The sequence below is a fragment of the Salmo salar genome, chromosome ssa09 (assembly GCF_905237065.1).
Source record: "Salmo salar chromosome ssa09, Ssal_v3.1, whole genome shotgun sequence".
Lineage (NCBI taxonomy): Eukaryota > Metazoa > Chordata > Actinopteri > Salmoniformes > Salmonidae > Salmo > Salmo salar.
In genome coordinates this window covers 21,846,158-21,862,804 of record NC_059450.1, presented here as the reverse complement: position 1 = coordinate 21,862,804, position 16,647 = coordinate 21,846,158, and the positions used below count along the sequence as shown (strand labels likewise).

Sequence of the window (16,647 nt, the reverse complement as noted above, 5' to 3'; positions counted from 1 at the left end):
CTCAAGAAATTGATGAGAACTATTGGCCACTGATATGTGAGAAATGTTTGCAACTACAACCTTAAACATATACATTATTGCAACATATAAATTCAATTACTACACTCCTGCCAGAATGCATGTAATGCACCCATGAATGTAATATCTCTGTTGGAGATGCGAAAACCAAAAAGGAACCCTATTATACTTAACAAAATACACTGCTCAAAAAAATAAAGGGAACACTTAAACAACACAATGTAACTCCAAGTCAACCACACTTCTGTGAAATCAAACTGTCCACTTAGGAAGCAACACTGATTGACAATAAATTTCACATGCTGTTGTGCAAATGGAATAGACAACAGGTGGAAATTATAGGCAATTAGCAAGACACCCCCAATAAAGGAGTGGTTCTGCAGGTGGTGACCACAGACCACTTCTCAGTTCCTATGCTTCCTGGCTGATGTTTTGGTCACTTTTGAATGCTGGCGGTGCTTTCACTCTAGTGGTAGCATGAGACGGAGTCTACAACCCACACAAGTGGCTCAGGTAGTGCAGCTCATCCAGGATGGCACATCAATGCGAGCTGTGGCAAGAAGGTTTGCTGTGTCTGTCAGCATAGTGTCCAGAGCATGGAGGCGCTACCAGGAGACAGGCCAGTACATCAGGAGACGTGGAGGAGGCCGTAGGAGGGCAACAACCCAGCAGCAGGACCGCTACCTCCGCCTTTGTGCAAGGAGGAGCAGGAGGAGCACTGCCAGAGCCCTGCAAAATGACCTCCAGCAGGCCACAAATGTGCATGTGTCTGCTCAAACGGTCAGAAACAGACTCCATGAGGGTGGCATGAGGGCCCGACGTCCACAGGTGGGGGTTGTGCTTACAGCAAAACACCGTGCAGGACGTTTGGCATTTGCCAGAGAACACCAAGATTAGCAAATTCGCCACTGGCGCCCTGTGCTCTTCACAGATGAAAGCAGGTTCACACTGAGCACATGTGACAGACGTGACAGTCTGGAGACGCCGTGGAGAACGTTCTGCTGCCTGCAACATCCTCCAGCATGACCGGTTTGGCGGTGGGTCAGTCATGGTGTGGGGTGGCATTTCTTTGGGGGGCCACACAGCCCTCCATGTGCTCGCCAGAGGTAGCCTGACTGCCATTAGGTACCGAGATGAGATCCTCAGACCCCTTGTGAGACCATATGCTGGTGCGGTTGGCCCTGGGTTCCTCCTAATGCAAGACAATGCTAGACCTCATGTGGCTGGTGTGTATCAGCAGTTCCTGCAAGAGGAAGGCATTGATGCTATGGACTGGCCTGCCCGTTCCCCATGTAACCGATGTGAAATGGCTAGTTAGTTAGCGGTGGTGCGCGCTAATAGCATTTCAATCAGTGACGTCACTCGCTCTGAGACTTGAAGTAGGGTTTCCCCTTGCGTTGCAAGGGCCGTGGCTTTTGTGGCGCGATGGGTAACGATGCTTCGTGGGTGTCAGTTGTTGATGTGTGCAAGGGTCACTGGTTCGAGCCCGGGTTGGGGCGAAGAGAGGGACGGAACCTACACTGTTACACCCAGACCTGAATCCAATTGAGCACATCTGGGACATCATGTCTCGCTCCATCCACCAATGCCACGTTGCACCACAGACTGTCCAGGAGTTGGCGGATGCTTTAGTCCAGGTCTGGGAGGAGATCCCTCAGGAGACCATCCGCCACCTCATCAGGAGCATGCCCAGGCGTTGTAGGGAGGTCATACAGGCACGTGGAGGCCACACACACTACTGAGCCTCATTTTGACTTGTTTTAAGGACATTACATCAAAGTTGGATCAGCCTGTAGTGTGGTTTTCCACTTTCATTTTGAGTGTGACTCCAAATCCAGACCTCCATGGGTTGATACATTGGATTTCCATTAATTATTTTTGTGTGATTTTGTTGTCAGCACATTCAACTATGCAAAGAAAAAAGTATTTAATAAGATTATTTCTTTCATTCAGATCTAGGATGTGTTATTTTAGTGTTCCCTTTATTTTTTTGAGCAGTGTATAAGCACAACATGTAAAGTCTTGGTTTCATGAGCCGAAAAGGTCCCAGAAATGTTCCGTATGCTCAAAAAGCTTATTTCTCATTTTGTGCACAAATTTGTTTTCTGTACATCCCTGTTAGTGAGAATTTCTCCTTTGCCAAGATAATCCATCCACCTGACAGGTGTGGTATATCAAGATGCTGTTTAAACATGATCATTACACAGGTGCACCTTGTGCTTGGGACAATAAAAGACCACTCTAAAATGTGCCATTTTCTCACACTAGACAATGCCACAGATGTCTCAGAGCTGTTGCCAGATAATTGATTGTTAATTACCATAAGCCGTATTCAACGTCGTTTTTGAGAATTTGACAGAACGTCCAACCGGCCTCACAAACGCTGACCACGTGTAACCGCCAGCCCAGGACCTCCACATCCGGCTTCTTCACCGGCGGCATCGTCTGAGACCAGTCACCTGGACAGCTGAATAAACTGTGGGTTTGCACAACCAAATAATTTTTGCACAAGCTGTCACTGTCTCAGGGAAACTCATTTGTGTTCTGATCGTCCTCACCAGGGTCTTGAACTGACCGCAGTTTTGCGTTGTAACTGGCTTCAGTGGGCAAATGCTCAACTTCGATGGCCACTGGCATGCTGGACAAGTGTGCTCTTCACCGATTTAATCCTGGTTTCAACTGTACTGGACAGATGGCAGACTGCGTGTATGGCGTTGTGTGGGCACGCGATTTGCTGATGTGAACAAAGTGCCCATGGCGGTGGGGTTATAGTATGGGTTCCGGACAACGAACACGATTGCATTTTATCGAAGGCAATTTGAATGCACACAGATACCATGACGAAATCCTGAGGCCCATTGTCGTGCCATTCATTCGCTGCCATCACCTCATGTTTCAGCATGATAATGCACGGCCCCCGTGTCACAAGGATCTGTACACAATTCCTGGAAGCTGAAAATATCACTGTTCTTCCACGGCCTGCATACTCACCAGACATGTGACCCATTGAGCATGTTTGGGATGCTCTGGATCAACGTGTATGACCGTGTGTTCCAGTTCCCGCCAATATCCACAGGAATTGAAGAGGAGTGTGACAACATTCCACATTCCATTAATTAACAGCCTGATCAACCCTATGCAAAGGAGATGTCGCGCTGCATGAGGCAAATGGTGGGCACACCAGATACTGACTGGTTCTGATCCACGCCCCTACTTTTCTTTTAAGGTATCTGTGAAAAACAGAGGCTTATCTGTATTCCCAGTCATGTAAAATCCATAGATGAGGGCCTAATGAATTTATTTTAATTGACTGTTCCTTCTATGAACTGTAACTCAGTAAAATATCTGAAATTGTTATATTGGTCTTGTGACAAACTGACATCATTTTGGGATAATGTCTGTGCTATCATATTGTCTAGGAATTTACATCCATCTAGCTCCACAATTATGTCTGCTTGGAAATATGGAAATATTGGTGACCAATATCAAATACGTTTGTAACTTGGGTCTAATTACTGCAAATAGTTTTTATAGATATCAATTGTAAAGCATCTTACTCACCACAAATAACAAACTGGAGGGCTAAACTATGTTTTTAATCAACTCTGGAAACTTTACATTGATCATCTTGAGGAGTGTGACATTTGCCAACAGACATAATCATGTTTTGAATTTGATATGTACACTGTGTATTGAAAGGGGAGGCTACTGTGTGTTCATGGACTGTTGTGGTTTTGGTTTGTGTATGTTTATCCAAAAAAATAAGAATTACCTGGGTAAATGGTATATCGCCCAAGCCTAGTAATAACATGGACTAGGCCTTCCTCAATAGGCCTATGTAACACAATGTACTGTTTGCTGGCTTGATTGTGTTACACAATGACCTACATTTGACCCTCTAATTGAAGGGGTACTCTAACTGGGATGGCACAGCTGTTGGTCAGGGATGCAGATAACGGATTGTGTAGTAACCACCTTAGCCAGATGTAATTTCAGAGAATTATTTTACTGAATTGGTTGTGAGTAATGGGCCAAGGCAGATCCATTGAACTGTTTACATTGCAGGTTTAGTGTTACAGATTTACCTTTTTCAGAGTTTGTTTGTATATAAAGTATTTTTCAGGGCAGCAAAACCTCAGTCAGGCGCACACACACACATCTACCTCAGCTGTTTTTCTGGTGCGTTGAGCAGATTAACTGGCTTGAACTACAATTTGCTCTTTTCAAAATATCCACTTTTCTGCCCATTTGCCTTAAGCTGAGGTGTCGTCATGATCATCTCTTTGCCCATCCACTTTAGCAGCTTTTTGATGCTCTGGCCAGTGGACTCTCTGCTCCTGGTAATGTCTTCCTGCCACTCATGGGGGGGAAAGGCAGTTCAAGGCTCTAATATTCCCACAGCAGTCAATAGAATCAGGACTTTTAAGAGGATGAGAAACATTAGTGTTTATAGATTTAATTTGATTGCCTCTTATTTATACCAGGCTGCTTTTTTAGAGGTGGGAATCATAAGTGTGTGTGTGAGTGAGAGAGAGAGAGAGTACAGTATTCAGTTGAGTCACGTTGCTTGGGACGGTGGCACTGGTTGTAGTGCCTCATGACCCGGCAGAGTGGGTAGCCCACAGCGTCCTGCCCTGCAGTGTGGAGTTCCTGTACAGTAGAAAAGTCCCACTTCACATCAGGAGCAGGATCCACCTCAGCCCTCTGATGGTGGAGGGATGCTATAGTTAGCGAGGAGTGACTATGGACGGACAACTCTGAGCGGATGCAGGTCTGTCTGAACTACTTATGTTAAGCTCTTATTAGTTGGAGAGGAAGTATCTCTCTCAATAGATTGTCTGGCTGTTTCCCTGTGTGATAGGGCACTATTGTATAGTTCTCCCTGCGCACAGATGTTTAGTTTTGTTGTCCACGCTTGCTCACTAAATGATGTAATTGCTGCTGTTAGTGAATGCTTCTTGGTTATGGTTCATTTATGAAATATTCACCCTCCCCTCTCCATCCTTATCATTTTATCTAGAACTACTATGATATAGAGATGTCCATTCTACAGTAAAGTAATAGGACATAGAATTGAATGCGTTGTCATGCAAGTCTCTTGTGCTTTTTGTTACTGATAGGTGGGGCATTTGTTTTATTTCATCATTGTTTTTTCACAAACAGCAGTGTTCACGGTTGGGTAACTTAATAACCCTCTATCACATTACTGTACATCTGGCAGTATTGCTTGTTGGTAGAGAGCTTTTCCTTAAACTCTGCAGTAAGCTTATTTTTGTACTGTGCAAGGCTGTACTGTAGTTAAGTGTTAATAACCCTTATGGAAAGTGAACCCTCATTTAACAGATAAGGAAGGTACTATGGCATGCTGGGACAGTGAGGAGGGCAATCTCAATCACTACCCAGCTGGGACATTTGGTTCCTTGGAAGTTGTGGGAACGTACGTTTTTGGTTTGCCATTATTCCTGGGAAGGAAGCCATATGTTTCCTTTTTTTAAAACATTCCAAGAATGGAAGTGAACATTTAGCCTGTTCTGGGGACCTTAATTTTTAGGTTGCTGGGAGGTTCTAAGAATGTTTTACAATGGTTCCCTAAGTTTTCCTGGGCGATTTTATTAACGTTCTGAGAATGGAAATTATAGCTTATTTGAAGGTAATTAAATAACGTTCTGATAACATGTTTCAATCATGCTTTTAATAACACTGCTAGCCTGTTAGGGCTAGGGGGCAGTATTGACACGGCTGGATAAAAAACATACCCGATTTAATCTGGTTACCACTCCTACCCAGTAACTAGAATATGCATATACTTATTACATATGGATAGAAAACACCCTACATTTTCTAAAACTGTTTGAATGGTGTCTGTGAGTATAACAGAACTCATTTGGCAGGCAAAACCCTGAGACATTTTCTGACAGGAAGTGGATACCTGATGTGTTGTATTACCTTTAAACCTATCCCATTGAAAAACACAGGGGCTGAGGAATATTTTGGCACTTCCTATTGCTTCCACTAGATGTCACCAGCCTTTACAAAGTGTTTTGAGTCTTCTGGAGGGAGATCTGACCGAACAAGAGCCATGGAACGATGATGGCCCATTAGACACCTGGCGCGCGAGTTCATGTTGGGTACCCTCGTTCCAATACGTTATAAAAGAGTATGCATTCGTCCACCTTGAATATTATTCATGTTCTGGTTAAAAAGGCCCTAATGATTTATGCTATACAACGTTTGACATGTTTGAACGAACGTAAATATATTTTTTCCCCTCGTTCATGACGAGAAGTCCGGCTGGCTTAGATCATGTGCTAACAAGACGGAGATTTTTGGACATAAATGATGATCTTTTTTGAACAAAACTACATTCGTTATGGACCTGTGATACCTGGAAGTGACATCTGATGAAGAGAATCAAAGGTAATGGATTATTTACATAGTATTTTCGATTTTAGATCTCCCCAACATGACGTCTAGTCTGTATCGCAACGCCGTATTTTTCTGGGCGCAGTGCTCAGATTATTGCAAAGTGTGATTTCCCAGTAAGGTTATTTTTAAATCTGGCAAGTTGATTGCGTTCAAGAGATGTAAATCTATAATTCTTTAAATGACAATATAATATTTTACCAATGTTTTCTAATTTTAATTATTTTATTTGTGGTGTTGACTTGACTGCCGGTTATTGGAGGGAAACGATTTCCTCAACATCAATGCCATAGTAAAACGCTGTTTTTGGATATAAATATGAACTTGATAGAACTAAAAATGCATGCATTGTCTAACATAATGTCCTAGGAGTGTCATCTGATGGAGATTGTAAAAGGTTAGTGCATCATTTTAGCTGGTTTTATGGTTTTGGTGACCCTGTCTTTGAATTGACAAAACATTACACACAACTCTTGTAAATGTACTGTCCTAACATACTCTAAATTTATGCTTTCGCCGTAAAACCTTTTTGAAATCGTAAAACGTGGTTAGATTAAGGAGATGTTTATCTTTCAAAGGGTGTAAAATAGTTGTATGTTTGAAAAATTTGAATTTTGACATTTATTTGGATTCAAATTTGCCGCTCTTGAAATGCACCTGCTGTTGATGGAGTGCACCACGGGTCCCACCTAGCCCATAGAGGCTAGCTTAGCTTGGGTTAACGGTTTTCTACTCCATTAAGAGACAGGAAACATGGAAATTAATTTGCTTAGGCATTAATCATGCAAACACGTTTATTGTCAGTGAGATTCGAGCCTGAGCTTCTGTTCTCTATCCATGTAATTAGTCCACTGCGCCACCAGGATTGAGCTAGCATGCTATGTTTTTTTTTAACTCCTACAAAGCTGTTCATTTTAGTCTATTGAAACAGACCCCATTTCAAAGGAAGCAAGCACCTATTAAGATCAGGTGTGGCCAATTAGCGGGCTCGGCCGACACACCTGAACACAATTAACAAGATGGAGGATAGTCCGTTTTTTTTGTTGATACTGAGAACGGAATGTATATGTTTTTAAACGTTCTCTGAACGTTAAACTTTTTCGTGTTTTTTTATGGACAATTTTTCCTAAGGTTCTCTGACCAATTAAATAACATTACAAACATGCTTTCACCAAGCTCTAAGAAATATATGGTTCTCAGAACTGCATGTGCTAGGTGGGTAGAATAGAAAGAAACATCTCCTCAGAGAGCTATGTTGGGTCTGATTTGATCCATGGGGACTTCCTGTTGTCCTCAGGGAAATTTCCAGATGCTGCTGGCAGCAGACAGTTGAAACACAATGATCTGAAAACCAATCTCTTCACAAGATTAGCCCAGTGTGAAAGATAGGCCTAATGGTTTTATAGCTTAAATGTATTGTCCCAGTCTGTTTGCCACTGCTATCAGTTCATCAGCTCGCCCATTGATGCCTGCATGAAATATCCTGTTGTTGCACCAGCTCTCCAGCTGCACAGTGAGCCCCTCATGGTGTCCTCTGACATCACATACTGTAAGGTGCCCTAGAGTCACAAGAAGTGACATCATTGATGCAGTGAAATCCCACCAAAGTGGAGTCCAGTAATGTTTGACATTTTGCATGCCTAATAGCTTTCTCTTTCTTATCTCTCTCTAACCTCGCTATCACTCTAGTTGCTGTCTCTTTCTTATCTCCTAAAAGCTAATAGTTGGACAGCAGTTGTTGGACAGCATTGTGATGGAGTTTTGGCTGCCTTTTACTGTTGCTGCTGCAAAAAATGACTCAAGGTTTGAGGAACCTTAAAATTAAAACATGACCTTGCTCAACGTGTCTCCTACTAGTATTAGTTTGCAGTACAGCAAGGTTCAGATAGGGCTCAGATCATATTGACTTTCCTGTGGCAATTTGCTCAGTGAAAAGTGTATACAAATACTGTTGTTCTAAGAAATGGTCTTGTATTGATTGGTCAGAGAGCTTGGGAGTGTACGTAGCTGCAGTTAGCTTTGCTCAGGCCCTGACTGAGGTCACAGCAGTGTGAGTGATGTGTTCATACCCTCTGTGTTCTCATCCAGGCCCAGGGGACAACAGTGCATTCGGAAAGTATTCAGACCCCTTTACTTTTTCAAAATTATGTTACAGCCTTATTCTAAAATGGATTACATTTCATTTTTCCCCTCATCAATCTACACACAATAACCCATAATGACAAAGCAAAAACAGTTTTTTTAGACATTTTTGCAAATGTATTAAAAATAAACTGCTATCAGATTTCAGATCCTTTACTCAGAACTTTGTTGAAGCACCTTTGGCAGCGATTACAGCCTTGAGTCTTCTTGGGTATGACGCTACAAGCTTGGCACAGCTGTATTTGGGGAGTTTCTCCAATTATTCTCTGCAGATCCTCTCAAACTCTGTCAGGCTGTGTGCTTAGCGCTCTGGAGCAGGTTTTCATCAAGAATCTCTCTGTACTTTCCCTCGATCCTAACTAGTCTCCCAGTCCCTACCTCTGAAAAACATCCCCACATCATGTTGCTGCCACCACCATGCTTCGCAATAGGGATGGTGCCAGGTTTCCTCCAGACGTGATGCTTGGCATTCAGGCCAAAGAGTTCAATCTTGGTTTCATCAGACCAGAGAATCTTGTTTCTTATGGTCTGAGTCCTTTAGGTGCCTTTTGGCAAACTCCAAGTGGGCTGTCATGCCTTTTACTGAGGAGTGGCTTCCATCTGGCCACTCTACCATAAAGGCCTGATTGGTGGAGTGCTGCAGAGATGGGTGTCCTTCTGGAAGGTTCTCCCATTTCCACAGAGGAACTCTGGAGTTCCGTCCGAATGACCATTGGGTTCTTGGTCACCTCCCTGACCAAGGCACTTCTCCCCCGATTGCTCAGTTTGGCCGGGCGGCCAGCTCTATGAAGAGTCTTGGTGCTTCCAAACTTCTTCCATTTAAGAATGATGGAGGGCACTGTGTTCTTGGCTCTTCAATGCTACAGAAATTGTTTGGTACCCTTCCCCAGATCTGTGCCTTGACACAATCCTGTCTCAAAGCTCTACGGACAATTCCTTCAACCTCATTGCTTGGTTTTTGCTTTGACATGCACTGTCAACTGTGGGACCTTATATAGACTGGTGTGTGCCTTTCCAAATCATGTCCAATCAATTGAACATTTCAAACATTTCTAAAAAATGGTTTTCACTTTGTCGTTATGAGGTATTGTGTGTAGATTGAGGATTTTTATTTAATCCATTTTAGAATAAGGCTGTAACGTAACAAAGTGGAAAAAGGGAAGGGGTCTGAATACTTTCCGAATGCATTGTATACCGACAAACTTTGAACCTCAGCAAGCTGCTCTTGGATCAGTTGAGTACACAGTGAAAAGCCTCTAAGATGCATAGTATCATGATATGCTTAACTTTTACAATACCAATTAACTGTACATCACCTCAAGTATTGGTAGAGGTGCATGCTATGTAATGTTTTCTGAATGTTTTATTTAACCAGGTACGTCATTGAGAACACATTCTCTTTTACAATAACGACCTGCTCCTGTGGTCAAACGTTTAATCTCCTGATCATGATTTGCGTTTCTTTAATACATAGCTTTATCTGCATGCTACCTCACACTTAACTGTTCATAGCAGCCAAGCCACGTAACTAGTCCACTTCCTGTCTCTGTGGGCCAGTGAAGATTGACGGCCGCTCGTTATCTCCACATGGCGCTCCAGTCCACTGCTACTCTGTTATTCACATGGCTTTATATAAGCCAGCCATGGCTTTTTAATAAACCTATGTCTTCCTCCTGTCAGCTCATGGTGAATGAGGGAAGCCTGTTACTAGGACTGCCTTCACTCTGCCATACCATGCTGACAAGACCAGGGAATATCACTCAGTGGGTGCTTCACCAGACATAAATGAGTGTTGATGGGGTGAAAAATAGCAGGAGCACACAACGCCTATCCTAGTTAAGATCTACTGTAACCAGTATGTTTAAATAATAGGCCTAGATATGATGAGATGAGAGCCGGTCAATGGGCTGTAAGCTATCTGTTTTTTTCACTGGGAAGATTCTTCAGATGGCTGTACCTGTTTTACTGTAATTTATCATAGACGCTTGCTAAAACATTTTAACTGGCCTCTGTAAAATTTGTATAGAATCAACTTGATCCCCTCTGTCGAAGACGCTTGGACCTTCTTTTTAAAATATTTTCAGTGGTATTGTTAACGAACACGCCCCCGTAAAGAAAAATGAGAATTAAAAACAGGTTCAGCCTCTGGTTCGGCCGGGATCTCGCAGAGTTACTCCACCTCAAGAATTGCATTTGGCGAAAGGCTTGGCACACGCATAGTCAGGCTGGCTGGCGCTCGTTCAGGCAAATGAGAAATAAGTGGCGGCAGGTAGCCTAGTGGTTAGAGCGTTGGACTTGTAACCGAAAGGTTGCCAGATCGAATCCCCAAGATGACAAGGTAAAAATCTGTCGTTCTGCCCCTGAACAAGGCAGTTAACCCACTGTTCATTGAAAATAAGAATTTGTTCTTAACTGACTTGCCTAGTTAAATAAAGGTAAAATAAAAAAGTGGTCTCCGGCTATCCGGAAGGCCGAAGTTAGTTACTTTAAGGAGTTGTTCTCTCTATGTGGGTCTAACCCCAAGAAGTTCTGGAAAACGGTTAAAGACCTGGAGAATAAACCCTCCTACTCACAGCTGCCCATGTCTCTTAATGTTGATGATGTGGTTGTTACTTACAAGAAGCACATGGCTGAGCTTATTAATCACCACTTCATTATGTCAGGATTCCTATTTGACTCAGCCTTGGCCGTCCAACACTTCCTCATCTCCCACCCCTTCTAATGTGACTATCCCAATGCTTCTCCCTCTTTTTCCCCTGCCCCGCTACATGCAGTCACTGAGTCCGAGGTGCTAAAGAAGCTCCTGAAACTTGACCCCAAAAAACCATCTGGATCATCTGGACCCTTTCTTCTTTAAGCTTCTGCCCCTATCATCGCCAAGCCTATCTCCAACCTTTTTAACCTGTCTCTCCTTTCTGGGGAGGTTCCCATTGCTTGGAAGGCAGCCACAGTTCATCCTTTATTTAAAGGAGAGATCAAACTGACCCTAACTGTTATAGGCCTATTTCTATTTTGCAAAGTTTATCAAAAGTATTGGAAAAACCTGTCAATAAGCAACTGACTGGCTTTCTTGATGACTACAGTATTCTCTCTGCTATGCGATCTGGTTTCCACTCAGTTTATGGATGTGTCACTTCAACCTTAAAGGTGTTCAATGGTGTCACCATTGCCCTTGATTGTAAGAAATGTTGGGCTGCTATTTTTATTGACTTGGCCAAAGCTTTTGATACGGTAGACCATTCCATTCTTGTGGGCCGGCTAAAGAGTATTGGTGTCTCTGAGGGGTCTTTGGCCTGGTTTGCTAACTACCTCTCTGAGTGCAGTTTATAAAGTCCGAACATCTGCCGTCTCAGCCACTGCCTGTCACCAAGGGAGTATCCCAAGGCTCAATCCTAGACTCTACGCTCTTCTCAATTTACATCAACAACATAGCTCAGGCAGTAGAAAGCTCTCTCATCCATTTATATGCAGATGATACAGTCTTATACTCAGCTGGCCCCTCCCCGGATTTTGTGTTAAACGCTCTACAACAAAGCTTTCTTAGTGTCCAACAAGCTTTCGCTGCCCTTAACCTTGTTCTGAACACCTCCAAAACAAAGGTCATGTGGTTTGGTAAGAAGAATGCCCCTCTCCCCACCAGTGTCGTGTACTACCTCTGAGGGTTTAGAGCTGGAGGTAGTCATCTCATACAAGTACTTGGGAGTATGGCTAGACGTTAGACTGTCCCTCTCTCAGCACATATCAAAGCTGCAGGTTAAAGTTAATTCTAGACTTGGTTTCCTCTATCGTAATCGATCCTCTTTCACCGCAGCTGCCAAACTAACCCTGATTCAGATGACCATCCTACCCATGCTAGATTAAGGAGACCTAATTTATAGATCGGCAGGTAAGTGTGCTCTCGAGCGGCTAGATGTTCTTTACCATTCGGCCATCAGATTTGCCACCAATGCTCCTGATAGGGCACATCACTGCACTCAATACTCCTCTGTAAACTGGTCATCTTTGTATACCCATCGCAAGACCCACTGGTTGATGCTTATTTATAAAACCCTCTTAGGCCTCACTCCCCCCTTTCTGAGATATCTACTGCAGCCCTCATCCTCCACATACAGCACCCATTCTGCCAGTCACATTCTGTTAAAGGTCCCCAAAGCTCACACATCCCTGGGTCGCTCGTCTTTTCAGTTCGCTGCAGCTAGAGACTGGAACGAGCTGCAACAAACACTCAAACTGGACAGTTTTATCTCAATCTCTTCATTCAAAGACTCAATCATAGACACTTACCGACAGTTGTGGCTGCTTTGAGTGATGTATTGTTGTCTCTATCTTAATGTCCTTTGTGCCGTTGTCTGTGCCCAATAATGTTTGTACCATGTTTTGTGCTGCTACAATCCTGTTGCTACCATGCTGTGTTGCTGCCTAGCTATGTTGTTGTCTATGGTCTCTCTTTATATAGTGTTGTCCTATATTGTATTTTTTTTTATTTTTAATCCCAGCCTCCGTCCCCGCAGGAGGCCTTTTGTTAGGCCATCATTGTAAATAAGAATTTGTTCTTAAATGACTTGCCTAGTTAAATTTAAAAATCCAGTCTATTGGATATTAACACTTCCTGCAATATCCCCAGGGAGAGAGAGATCACTCTAGAGAGGGCATTGGGATACAGGAGTCACTTCTTGTTTAAATGGCATTCATTCCCTCATCCTCAACTTTAAGGACAATGGCAGCCATTATAATTGGACTGGGGGGGAAATTCTCTGAAATCAGACTTACAAATATGCCTTTGTACTTTGCAGTGTTGGGGTGAATGGAAAAGACAAAGTAATATGGCGACATGAAGGAAGCACATGGCAAACATTATCTCAGCAAACAGTTGGATTGATGGAGGTTTTGAATTTCACTGGGTCCTTTGTGACCTCCAGATGAAATGTATTGTGCGTAGATATACCATCAAGCCCATATCACCTGGGCCTGAAGGCGTTGGAGAGATCCTCTTTGTGCCTGTACAGAAAAAGGCATAGTGTGGCCCATAGGGAATCCATCCCTTAGTCCTAAATAGTAGCATGCCAAGGACGGTCGGATACCAATGCTATATTTGACAAGGGATAGTAAACCATAATTTAGCAGTTTTCACTGATTTGGAAATGCAAGAATAACATGCTTGCAATTCCACTCTCTTGATAGTTTATAGCTAGCTACTGTACAGCTTGTTTGGCCCGGCATGGCGTCAAGTCACTCTGGTTCACACTGACTGTGTGCAGAAAGTAGTCCATCACAACTTCTTCCCATTGATGTTTGTCGAAAGCGCCTGCTAAATTCAGGGCAGCAATGTTGTTCAGCAGAGTTCTCCATGGCTAACGTTATATCTTTCAAAAAAAGCTGTGGTAGCAAGGATTATCTACACATACTAAGCAGCTCATGTTATAGACAGAAGTGTGCTACATGGCAGACCAATCTGAACTCATCTCTCAGCATGTCCAGCCCATCCATTATCTCAGCCAATCATAGCTAGCAAGAAGGTTCCTCTCTTTTTCCATGGCTAAACCAACTAGGCTTGTAATTTAACAATTGTATTTACAGATGGCATACAAGTTTATTATTAAGGCACATGAAAGTTCACATGTTTCAGAAGGCATTTCTGTCCCAAAAATGCATTTTGATGAAAGTAAAAATGTTCAAATGCCTCTCCTGTGAAGTAGTGATGTGACATACTTTGATAGCGATTGAGTGCAGACATAAAAAGCATGGCATGGGATATGTCATACTGTTCAATATTAATCACTTCCTTTTTCTATTTCCTCAGTTATGGTTGCATGACTTCAGCCCCTGGGACTTAGGCCTTGGCTCACTCATGGTGGATTCTGAGTTTGTGATGAGGGTGCCCCCTCTGGATGGGAGGGATATGGAGCTGGATGTGCTGGGCTTCCTGGACTCTCTGGGAGAGGACAACACCACAGCAGCCGAGAGGTGCTACCGCTCCCACTCCCGCAGCAGTGTCCTGCAGGGCCTGCCTTTTGGAGGGGTGCCCACGGTCCTCGCCATCAATGTTGGCCTGTGGCTGGTATGTTGCTTACACAGACGCACAGATACATGCATGTATACACACTCACAAGCGCACACACTACAGTGCTACAGCAATCTCAACCTCTCGTCTTATCGCTGGTACCAGTGAGACATTTTCCCCAAAGAAACATCCTTCACGTAAAGTGCAACATTGTATCAAATCATCAACCAAATCGACCCAAAACTGTCCCTCGCGAACTTGTAAAATTATATCAACTAGCTTATTCCGGGCTGTCAGTGTTTCCTGAGCAAGTGAGCTCGGGACAGACAGTTGTTGTTTTTTAATGACGATCCCACTGGCTGTTTGGAATCATCAGATCATGATATTTTGCTCTTTCACACCAAGGCTTGGTGATTATCGAAGCTGGGAGTGTTGGAAAGACTTCAAATACTGAGGAACTATCATTAGAAATGGATGTTTTAAAAAAACAGACATTGTTGACTTACTGTGTGAGGTGAAGAAAAGATTACCGAGAAGCTCAGCTTATTAGTGGTGGATGTGGTGAGTTATGACAGACATTGCCAAATGGGCGCTTTCTTACTTTTGCATTCAGCAGGCCAGGTAGGCCTACTTCTGTGTGTACTCAGGTGCTCTCTCTCCCTCTACTTTATCAGGACAGAGAAACCAGACACATGCTCATTGCTGACATGGATTACTCCAAACAAAAGACAATGAAAACATTTACAAAACTCATGGTTATGAAATAAACAAACTTGTTTCTCACAAGTGTAGCAGGTTGTAACCTCCTCAAACAACGTTTCCAGTCCAAGAATGAGAGCAGTAAATGACTGTAATTAATACAGTACAGGCATTAACATAAATGAATGTAACCAAATGACGGGGAATTAATGGTACATTTACTAGGCCTACTGGTGACCTGTAATGGGGAATTGATAGAAAATTAACAAAGGGAAAACAATTCACACAATTAAACAATGAATGCACAAGAATTGGCGGGAGACAGCTGAACGGATTCTGGAGAGAGACATGCTATGTCTTTACCAGACACCCCTCCCTTCTTCTTCTTGCAACATTTTAAATTACACTCAACACATTATCTTCATGCATTTTATATGCTTATTACTGACAGACGTGACTCAGTCAGCTAGACCTTTTGCCACTCGCACTACCCAAATTGCGGGCTTCCCAAATAGGCATAGGCCTACACGCTTGTGATTTGAATCAATCCGCAGCAAAACCTTTTTTAAATAAGCGAATGATCCTCTGTGGCTAAGTCATGCGCCCTGGTGAATTATTTTGAATGATTTAATTTAGACACGTAATTATAGCCAATTTTGGCAAAACATCAATTTACTTTAGGAGAATCCAGCATCCTAACAGTGCTCTCTGCACCCGCCAATTTTCCTTTCCAATTCGCAAGAGGCTGAAACCAGAGATCTGTATAATGACGAGATGGTCATGTCTCGGCCCTAACAATAAGAGTTCCAAAGGCAGGCGACAAGTTTAGGTCTGCATCTTAGGCCCATAGAAACGCATTGGGCTTATTCTGGAGAGATTTTGCCGAGAGTCAGCCCTCTAGTTTCGCCTCTTCCTCTCTGCTGAAATTATATCACCGGAGAAAGCATCCGAGTGAGCGAAACAGCGCCCCTCTATATGTAGCCCATGTATCTGATGCTGTCTGGTCAGAAATAGTATGACATGTCATACTATTTTGGTCCAGGCAGCATCAGATACATGGTGTACACATACTGAGACAGAGGGGCGCTGTTTTGCTCGCTCGGATGCTTTAACTGAGATCGATGCGTCTTTCCGTCGGCGTGCGTCTCGGTCAAATAAATGATCAATATTTCAATATTTTATTTGGACGGGCAAGAAGGTGGGGCAGGCTAGGCCCCCTAAGGCCCGCCCATAATACTGGATCTGCTTACAAGCCTTCACATTCATTGTTTTATGATAAACACTACTCCATTCTCCTCTTCTCTACAACATACGGTGTGTTTAATAATATGCAGAAAGATTACTCTTCCCACTCCAGGATAATT

At 43.2% G+C, this 16,647-nt stretch overlaps 1 protein-coding gene across 8 annotated transcripts in view; it reads left to right on the top strand.

The window, feature by feature from the left end:
* LOC106611026 (calcium permeable stress-gated cation channel 1) overlaps positions 1-16,647 on the top strand; it is an 85,246-nt gene that overhangs the window by 51,190 nt on the left and 17,409 nt on the right. For all 8 annotated transcript variants that reach the window (XR_006770963.1, XM_014210829.2, XM_014210834.2 and 5 more), the window contains one exon: positions 14,384-14,641. Coding sequence is in view for 7 of the 8 variants with exons in the window: in XM_014210829.2 (XP_014066304.1) it covers positions 14,384-14,641 (258 nt within the window). In the remaining variant the exon portion in view is untranslated. The remainder of the gene's footprint in view (positions 1-14,383; positions 14,642-16,647) is intronic.